Below are 10,818 nucleotides of genomic sequence, written 5' to 3' on the forward strand. Positions count from 1 at the left end.
GAAATCTGCTTCAACATTATACTACAAGTTTATCAAATTCTTGATGAAAAACAGTGAAGATAGAAGAATGTGATAAACTCGTAGTCTAATTAGGGGAAGTGGTTTAAGTTATGCAACTGTTGTAATCTTTGAGAGTTAATTAGAATTGTTACCACGGTTTTCACCTCCCTCTCGAAGTTATACAACAACCCGGCTTCGCCTCAAAATTTGATAACTTCTCAATGACAATAACAAACGTGTAGTAATGAATATTCATGATCACGATTAAGGTAAAATCTCTTAAAAAACAAATAGTGGAAACCGTGTTTGTTTCTTTCTTTCTTTCCTCCTGGCTTTCTGTACAATTTTCTCGTTTGAGAAATTTGATTGTTTCAGAATAAAATGACTAAAATGAAGCTAGAAGATTTGCCCTACTACCCCGATCCAAAAGTGCATGTCCCCATGCGGAGTATTGCCGAAATTGAAAACACCAAAACTCTTCAAAATATCACATACACTCGACAGAGAGCAACGCAGTTCTTCGAAACAGGAAGAGCTCATACAACTCAACTGATTGACAGAATTGACCCGTTTTACCTCAGAGTTGGCACCATTGGGTCTGTTGTTGGTTTAACTCTTCTCTCAACTTTGGCCCGAAAGAGATCTCGAAAACCTCTGAAGATGATTTTGTACCCTGTTATAACTGGAGGTGTGACTGCTTCCTTGTGTTTTCCTAACGAAGCCTCACAGATATGGGGTTCCGTTAAAGAATTTATTCCAGATGTCGAAGTTCCAGTCCCCGAGTCTGTTAAGAGCTATGTAAGTTGATAAAAAATGAAATTGCATCTATTGTGACAATTGATAACCGATTTTTAAAAATAAGAATGATGTAAATTAATGAAATCCTGGTTCATAACCGATCATTAATATTTTGGATCTATTCTGTTTCGGCCCCCCAGTGTTTTTTATGACCCCCAGTTACAAATTATATGTTGTTATATAGCACGTTACTATGTTAAAAAATAGCACGTGCGCCGGGGGGTCATAAAACATTTATGCTCACTGCGGATTAGAGAAGATAACCCCTATTTTAAAAAAGCAAGGAAGCTACGGGGACGGTTAATATTATTACGACTCGAAGAGGAGTGAATTATTGGAGTGAATTTTGAAGCAGGAAATGAAACGTGAGGAGTGATTTTGTTGCCGAACAAAATGAAGAGTGGAGCGAAAGGAGAGTGGTTTATTGTTCATTGCGCTGTTTTCGAGAGAGCGAGAAATTGAGGTGTGAAAAAAGTTTCTGTAAGCGAGCGAAATTTTTTGTTAACGTGCGATATTTTAAAGAGTTTTTTTACAATTCAAAGAATTTGAATTGTATTGGGGCGCTGTCTTTTTTTAAGATCTGTTCACACATTTTCATGATTTTTGAAGTCAAATTGGAGTAGTGATTTTGGTCACGCCGAAACAGGAAGAGGAGCGAAAAAGCGAGTGGTTTTGCGGCGTGACATTTTTTCGCTCTAAATTCAAAGTAGAGTGAGAAATCGGTTTTGAACAAAAATGCGCTTTCTCGCTAGTGGTTTTTTGTTCACAAGCGGCAATTTCACTTTGATCTTTACTGTTTTTTCAATTTTTTGGATCGGATTTTTTTCTAAATGGTTTTTTTCAAATCCGTTCATAGTCAGTTCTAGGTCTAGTTTTCTGTTTAGTCTATGAAAATTCTTTGAATTGTACGTCAGGACTTGTCCTGCTATGTTTTTTGTTTGAGTTTTGGTTATGATTTTCTTTTAATTTTAGGCTGGGTTTGGTATCTGTTTGAAGGTTTCTGGAAATTCTTTTGAATTTTACGCTAATTAGGAGGTTTTTCATGAATTTTGATGAGTTTTGGGCTAATTTTTGAGGTTTTTTGACGGTTGTTTTGTTTTACTGCCTCAAAATGGGTATTGAAAAGACCTTTATTACTTGAACAATTTTTTTATAACACGTAGTTATAGTTTTGTTGATACGAAGCATTTTTTTTTGTTGAGAAATGGGAGAAAATAATGGCGAAAATTGAAACTATTTTCTTAATTAATTGCTCTCAAACGAAGTTTGTAGCAATTATATTATTCCTGTCGGTGCGATTCCTTTTATGCGATTTTTTGCTTGACCAATTTTTCGTCTGAGGCCTTTGACTTTTCGTCCTCAAAAACGGGATAAACAGGTAGCGCCCAGCGGGCATTAAGTGCTCTTAGAGCTTTTCAGCTCAAATTGTTTTGGAGACTTAAACGTATAGTGTGTGAAGGGCGGTTCTTAGAGGCTGAGACCCCCCTCCCTGTTGACCCCCCACCTCCACTATTGCCTCCACCCACACCGCGCTGTTGCCCTCAACCCAGTGTTGCCCCCATCAGCCTCCGGTGCCCCCCCCCCGTGGCTAGCTACTGACGAAGCTATTGACAAAATAAAACAGCGAGTTTTTACATGTCGCCGATGGTTTCCATTTCGAAGCCTAACATTTTTTGAAATTTTTCAAATGAAAAAGTGATGGAAGGATAATTGAAACTTGGGCTGCCAGTCAATCAGAAACAAAACAAATAATTTTTTTTATCTACATGGATTTTAAATTGCTTCAAACCCTACGGAAACAAGAAAATGTCTCAACCGAAATAAGTGTTAAACCGAACAATTGAAAAAAAAATAGTCTGTTTCAGCACAAACTTTCAGCTCTGTTTCAGCGCAAACTGTTTTGGAGACTACTTATCGTGTAAAGGGCTGTTCTTAGAGGTTGAAGACCCCTCCACTGTTGACCCCCCCCAACTACCACCCCCCCCCCCCCGCTGTTACACCCCTTCCCACCCCACTGTCCCCCCCCCCACACACACACACACACCCGTTCCTAGCTACTGACGAACAACCGCTCGCTCAAAATACGCAAATTTATAAAATTTGCTTAATTTTTTTCAAGCTTTTTGAAAATTCTGACGTTTTTATTTTTATTAGCCCTAGGTGTCAAGGAACCTCCTCTAGGTTATAATAGTAGGTTACTGCATAGTTTCTAGTGGTAATGGAATGATTTCAACTTTTTATTATAACGTATTTAAGCATTTTTGAGGAAACTTGCACTTTTTTTAAATTTTTGAAATTTATTTCAATTTCGTCAGGTTTTTCTAGACCCAGGGGCCAGTAAATCTCCTAAAGGGTTTGATATTAATTAATGACAAATTTTCATTGGCCATGGAATTTGTTTCAACTTTATATCACAATTTGTTGCAATTTTTTGATAAAACTTGATTTTCTCAAGTTTTTTGAAAATGTTTGTCGTTTTTTAGGTTTTTTCAGCCTCAAGAGCCCAGGAACCTCCTCTAGGCTTTTAAAATTGGTTACTGTATAATCCATCGATTTAATGGAATGTCTCCAATATTTAAACCTCACGAATTTTAGCTTCTTTTGACAATTTTTGCCATTTTTTAAAAAATTTGTATTGTTTTTAGTCATTATTCAGGTTTTCAATGGGCCTGAAAACCTCCCTTAGGGTATGTAATATGGTACTGGAAAATTTTTGTTAGTCGTGGATTATGTATCAACTTCTTTAATATCACAAGTTTGAGCAATTTTTTTAAATAAAACTTGCAATTTTTTTCAAGTTTTTTGATATTTTTTTTTCATTTTTTAGGTTTCTCTAGCCTCAAGAGCCACTGAATTTCCTCTAGTTTGATAATTTGTTACTGCATAGTTTGTAGATGTAATGGAATGTTTTTAAAGATTTTAATATTACGAATTTAAGCAATTTTGTAAAAAAAAAACATTTGCAATTTTTTCATGTTTTCGAATTTCTTCCGGCACGAAGGGCCCTGGGACCTCCTCCAAGGTTTGATAACAAGCTGCTGCATAGTTTCTAGAGTTAATGCATTGGTGATCATTATTTTATATGACTCCAGTTTTAATAATTTTTGGATAAAATTTTTTTCTGTTTTTCGGAAAATTTTATCATGTTCCAAGTGTATGGATCTTTATGAGCCAGTGAAACTATTTCAGGCTTGAAACAGGGATACTGGATAGGCTCTTGAGGCAATAAAATGGTTCTTAAGATATTAATATCTTGTATTTCAGCCAGATTTTGTTAAAATTTGCGTTTGTTTCCAAAATTTTTAATATTTTTTGTACTTTCTGAGTTCAACGACCATTACTGGTCAACGAAACTTTTTAAGTTTTGGTCTACTTGACAGAACTTTCGAGACAAAAAGTGTTTTGAACTTTCTTTGCTGCGAAGTTGAAAAGTTTTGACTTTCCTCTTCAGTAACGAGACCAAGATAAAGGGGTATTGCCCAGTTTGCATATAGTTTTCTTAGAGCCGTTCAGCCCGCTAGTCTTGAAGTATGTGATTAACAGAAACTGTTTTGGAGACTTATGCTTATGGTGTGAAGGGCCGCTCTGAGAAATTGATCCCAACCACCCACCGCCCCCACATCAGTCCCCCAATCCACTTTTGCACCCCGCTGTGCTCACCCTACGCTCCTATTAATCTAAAGCTGGCCTCACTAAACCGTGGCTAGCTATTGACGAAGCCAACCGCTCGCCGGTCGTTTGAGAGGAATTCGCCCGACGTTAGTCGGTTATGTTTTTTTGCAGTTAATCGCTTTGAGAACATCTGTATACCCTCTTGGAATTGAAAGGATTTTCTCTTTGGATTTATGTGCTTTTGTAATGTTAAAAAATTTATCAACTTTTTCCAGTTTTTTAGTCCAAGTTGTTTGTAAGAGCTTATTCTTTCATGATTTGGGTTCAAGTTTTTTTTTAAATTCTGCTAGGTGGTGTTGGTAGGTACTAGTTGTTTTGATGAAGTAATTTTGACGGAGATATTCATTTCGAGATCTCAATTTATGACAAAATTTGATCAGATTTTTTATAATATTTTAACAGATTTGTTTTTCCTTTTTTGTTTTATGGTTTTGTTTCAAGATAATCATAATTTAATGGAGGCACGTTTTGTCTGATGAGCAGTTGGATGGTGTTTAAATGGATTTCCACTTCGAGTCGTTTCCGGAATTCTTCTGGCTATGTTTATGTTTTGTGGTTATTAACCCCCAATGAACCCCCAGTTGGAAGTGCGTTTAATTGCTTCCAGTTTTCAACAAAGTTTATTGCCATTATTTTGGTTCGTTGGAGCTTGTTAATGCAATTTCTTGTATTGCCGATTTTTCACCCTACCTTTTTTTTCGTCTGATCATTTTGCAAAGAATTTTTTGAAGCTTGACTTTTTCATTTTTGCTTTTTAAATTGCTCTCATTCAAAGTTAAAGACAGTTCGCTGCTAAATGTCTATTGCAAAATTAGAATTGATAGCCCCTTAGGAAAAATCTAGCCATTATGAAATACTAAATGTGTACTGAATAGTGCCAGAATTAATGGCGTTTTTCGATTCAAACTGGTTTAAAATTTGTAGCTCTCATAAAAAGCGGTTGAAGCCCCTTAGGAAAGAAAGCCATTAGCCGTTATGAGCCAAAATATCTTTTTGAACCCATTCTACTGGCATTCTTTTCCAGTCAAACCAATTGTTTTGAATGATTTCACTGCCGACGACAGCCGAAGCCTTTCCAAGACAATTTCTCTGAGATCAGAGGTAAATCTAAGTTTTGAGCATTTTCTGCACAGTATAACTTTGTGATAACAAAGCAGTTGAATCTGGCCCAAATGGGCCAGATGCACTAGAAATTTATTTTTTTTTCAATAACTGTCATTCTGTAACCTTTTTTGGTAACTGTTATACAAAATTGTTAACAATTGTTTGTCGAAACAACTGTCACAACATTGTTTGGTACCTCTGACGAGGACAACGGGTCCTCCTTTGAAAGTGAGCAAGATTGAAGAGAATCATGATAATTTGGAACTTTGGAACTTTTTTGGGAATTGTAACCTTTTTTTGGGAACTGTTGTACAAAATTATTAACAATTTTTTCTCGAAACACCTATAATGTTTTGAGAAAATTTTGTTTACGTTCCTAAAGTTTTCATGAGATTCCCTTTTAGGACAAATTTTTGAAAAAGCCTCGGCATGTGGAACTTTTACAACATTGTTTGTTCCCTCTGACATGAACTACTGGTCCTCCTTTGAAAGTGAGCAAAATTGAAGAGAATTATGACGGAAAAACTTCATCATGTCAGTAAGAGCGTTGTTACATTTCGTTTCGAGGCCCCTACAAACGGTAACTTTGCCTTAATGGAACAGGGGAGCATCCACAGTAGAGTATATCGTTTTAATTCAATAAACTATAGCAAGAAAGATTAAAAGAAAATTATTATTCAAAAGCTCCTTGATCATTTTTTCAATGTGTTTTTGTAGTATGTTTAATTGCTCTCAAATGAAGTTAGTAGTAATTATATTAGTCCTGCTGGTCTATTTTATGCGATTTTTTGCTTGACCGTTTTTCGTCTGACTCATTTGACTTTTCGTCCTCAAAAACGAGATACACAAAACTGGTTTACTGAAAACTAAATAGAAAACAGAAAACTAAATATTAGTCCTGCTGGTCTATTTTATGCGATTTTTTGCTTGACCGTTTTTCGTCTGACTCATTTGACTTTTCGTCCTCAAAAACGAGATAAACATGTAGCGAACAGCGGGCATTGAGTTCTCTTAGAGACTTTCAGCTCACTAGTCTCCAACTATGTCATTCACAGAAATTGTTTTGAAGACTTGTACTTATGATGTGAAGGGTGGTGCTTAGAGGTTTACCCCCCCCCCCAGAACAGCCCCTCCCCCTCCACATCAGCCCCCCTCACTTCACTCCCCCCCCATTTGCCCATCACCGCCCCCCCCCCCCCCCCACCGCTACGCTCACATCACGCCCCTTCAATTAAGCTAAAGCTGGCCTCACTAAACCGTGGCCAGCTACTGATGAAGCCAACCGCTTGCCAATCGTTTGAGTGATATTCGCGCCACGTTAGTTGGTTATATTTTGAATTTAGATCTTGCTAGTTTGCTAGCCACTGGCCTTAGTTATTATTGGCATGTGGCATTAGTTCTATCAGTGGCGTAGAAATATACCGACGTATAATTAAGCCGATTATAAGAGTGCCAAAATCTGTTCCATTATTCAAACGATAAATTTTAACCATTGCGGTGACTTTAACTGAAATGAGCACAAAAATTTTGAACCAATCACAATGAAATAGTGAGATTTTGGAATTTATGATTTATTGCGACAAGATAACTGAAGCGAGATAAATTTGAGGCAAAAAAAATGGTAATTGACTAGATAATCACTATTATCTAATCTGGACATGCCCCTGGGTCTTGATATGAATTTATCAAAACCTAACCTTTTAACCATTGCGGTGACTTTAACTGAAATGAGCACAAAAATTTTGAACCAATCACAATGAAATAGTGAGATTTTGGAATTTATGATTTATTGCGACAAGATAACTGAAGCGAGATAAATTTGAGGCAAAAAAAATGGTAATTGACTAGATAATCACTATTATCTAATCTGGACATGCCCCTGGGTCTTGATATGAATTTATCAAAACCTAACTATTGATCAACTTCCCCTGGTTGCTTTGAAAATAAATTTCGCTAGCATTTGATTATTTGTAGCTAAGATTATGTTGGAACAAAAAATTAATCACCCGAGGGACTTAGTGCCGACACGAGGGCGCTTGCGCCCGATTGCTGGGCAGGAGGTGGCCCAAGATTTTGTTCTAACGTATTTAGAGAACAAAAGGTTGCAAAATTGTTTGTTTCCTCTGACATGAACTACTGGTCCTCCTGCGAAAGTGAGCAAAATTGAAGAGAATTATGACGGAAAAACTTCATCATGTCAGTAAGAGCGTTGTTACATTTCGTTTCGAGGCCCCTACAAACGGTAACTTTGCCTTAATGGAACAGGGGAGCATCCACAGTAGAATATATCGTTTTAATTCAATAAACTATAGCAAGAAAGAATAAAAGAAAATTATTATTCAAAAGCTCCTTGATCAATTATTCAATGTGTTTTTGTAGTATGTTTAATTGCTCTCAAATGAAGTTAGTAGTAATTATATTAGTCCTGCTGGTCTATTTTATGCGATTTTTTGCTTGACCGTTTTTCGTCTGACTCATTTGACTTTTCGTCCTCAAAAACGAGATAAACAGAAAACTGGTTCTAATTATTAGTCCTGCTGGTCTATTTTATGCGATTTTTTGCTTGACCGTTTTTCGTCTGACTCATTTGACTTTTCGTCCTCAAAAACGAGATAAACATGTAGCGAACAGCGGGCATTGAGTTCTCTTAGACACTTTCAGCTCACTAGTCTCCAAGTATGTCATTCACAGAAATTGTTTTGAAGACTTGTACTTGTGATGTGAAGGGCGGTGCTTAGAGGTTTACCCCCCCCCCCAGAACAGCCCCTCCCCTCCACATCAGCCCCCCTCACTTCACCCCTCCCCCCCATTTTGCCCATTAACCCCCCCCCCCCCCCGCTACGCTCACATCACGCCCCTTCAATTAAGCTAAAGCTGGCCTCACAAAACCGTGGCCAGCTACTGATGAAGCCAACCGCTTGCCAATCGTTTGAGTGCAATTCGCCCCACGTTAGTTGGTTATATTTTGAATATAGATCTTGCTAGTTTGCTAGCCACTGGCCTTAGTTATTATTGGCATGTGGCATTAGTTCTATCAGTGGCGTAGAAATATACCGACGTATAACTAAGCCGATTATAAGAGTGCCAAAATCTGTTCCATTTTTCCAACGATAAATTTTAACCAATGCGGTGACTGTAACTGAAATGAGCACAAAAATTCTGAAGCAATCACAATGAAATAGTGAGATTTTGGAATTTATAATTTATTGGGACAAGATAACTGGAGCGAGATAAATTTGAGACAAAAAATTTGTATTTGACTAGATAATCACTATTATCTAATCTGGACATGCCCCTGGGTCTTGATATGAATCTATTAAAACCTAACTATTGATCAGTTTCCCCTGGTTGCTTTGAAAATAAATTTCGCTAGCATTTGATTATTTGTAACTAAGATTATGTTGGAACAAAAATTTAATCACCCGAGGGACTTAGTGCCAACACGAGGGTGCTTGCGCCCGATTGCTGGGCAAGAGGTGGCCCAAGATTTTGTTTTAACGTATTTAGAGAACAAAAGGTTGCAAAATTGTTTGTTCCCTCTGACATGAACTACTGGTCCTCCTGCGAAAGTGAGCAAAATTGAAGAGAATTATGACGGAAAAACTTCATCATTTCAGTAAGAGCGTTGTTACATTTCGTTTCGAGGCCCCTACAAACGGTAACTTTGCCTTAATGGAACAGGGGAGCATCCACAGTAGAATATATCGTTTTAATTCAATAAACTATAGCAAGAAAGATTAAAAGAAAATTATTATTCAAAAGCTCCTTGATCAATTTTTCAATGTGTTTTTGTAGTATGTTTAATTGCTCTCAAATGAAGTTAGTAGTAATTATATTAGTCCTGCTGGTCTATTTTATGCGATTTTTTGCTTGACCGTTTTTCGTCTGACTCATTTGACTTTTCGTCCTCAAAAACGAGATAAACAGAAAACTGGTTCTAATTATTAGTCCTGCTGGTCTATTTTATGCGATTTTTTGCTTGACCGTTTTTTCGTCTGACTCATTTGACTTTTCGTCCTCAAAAACGAGATAAACAGAAAACTGGTTCTAATTATTAGTCCTGCTGGTCTATTTTATGCGATTTTTTGCTTGACCGTTTTTCGTCTGACTCATTTGACTTTTCGTCCTCAAAAACGAGATAAACAGAAAACTGGTTCTAAATATTAGTCCTGCTGGTCTATTTTATGCGATTTTTTGCTTGACCGTTTTTCGTCTGACTTATTTGACTTTTCGTCCTCAAAAAAGAGATAAACATGTAGCGAACAGCGGGCATTGAGTTCTCTTAGAGACTTTCAGCTCACTAGTCTCCAAGTATGTCATTCACAGAAATTGTTTTGAAGACTTGTACTTATGATGTGAAGGGCGGTGCTTAGAGGTTTACCCCCCCCCCCCAGAACAGCCCCTCCCCCTCCACATCAGCCCCCCTCACTTCACCCCTCCCCCCATTTTGCCCATTAACCCCCCCCCCCGCTACGCTCACATCACGCCCCTTCAATTAAGCTAAAGCTGCCCTCACTAAACCGCGGCCAGCTACTGATGAAGCCAACCGCTTGCCAATCGTTTGAGTGCAATTCGCCCCACGTTAGTTGGTTATATTTTGAATATAGATCTTGCTAGTTTGCTAGCCACTGGCCTTAGTTATTATTGGCATGTGGCATTAGTTCTATCAGTGGCGTAGAAATATACCGACGTATAACTAAGCCAATTATAAGAGTGCCAAAATCTGTTCCATTTTTCCAACGATAAATTTTAACCAATGCGGTGACTTTAACAGAAATGAGCATAAAAATTCTGAAGCAATCACAATGAAATAGTGAGATTTTGGAATTTATAATTTATTGGGTCTAGATAACTGGAGCGAGATAAATTTGAGACAGAAAATTTGTATTTGACTAGATAATCACTATTATCTAATCTGGACATGCCCCTGGGTCTTGATATGAATCTATTAAAACCTAACTATTGATCAGTTTCCCCTGGTTGCTTTGAAAATAAATTTCGCTAGCATTTGATTATTTGTAACTAAGATTATGTTGGAACAAAAATTTAATCACCCGAGGGACTTAGTGCCAACACGAGGGTGCTTGCGCCCGATTGCTGGGCAGGAGGTGGCCCAAGATTTTGTTTTAACGTATTTAGAGAACAAAAGGTTGCAAAATTGTTTGTTCACTCTGACATGAACTACTGGTCCTCCTGCGAAAGTGAGCAAAATTGAAGAGAATTATGACGGAAAAAACTTCATCA

General features: G+C 37.4%; 1 protein-coding gene across 1 annotated transcript in view; it reads left to right on the forward strand.

Moving 5' to 3' along the window:
* Positions 1-343: 343 nt before the first annotated feature.
* Positions 344-10,818, forward strand: part of LOC142335063 (uncharacterized) — a 12,809-nt gene continuing 2,334 nt past the window's right edge. The window contains exon 1 of the mRNA XM_075383394.1: positions 344-798. Within this exon, the coding sequence (XP_075239509.1) occupies positions 382-798 (417 nt within the window). The 5' untranslated portion in view covers positions 344-381. The remainder of the gene's footprint in view (positions 799-10,818) is intronic.

This window comes from Convolutriloba macropyga, chromosome 2, assembly GCF_964194025.1.
Source record: "Convolutriloba macropyga chromosome 2, txConMacr16.3, whole genome shotgun sequence".
Lineage (NCBI taxonomy): Eukaryota > Metazoa > Xenacoelomorpha > Acoela > Convolutidae > Convolutriloba > Convolutriloba macropyga.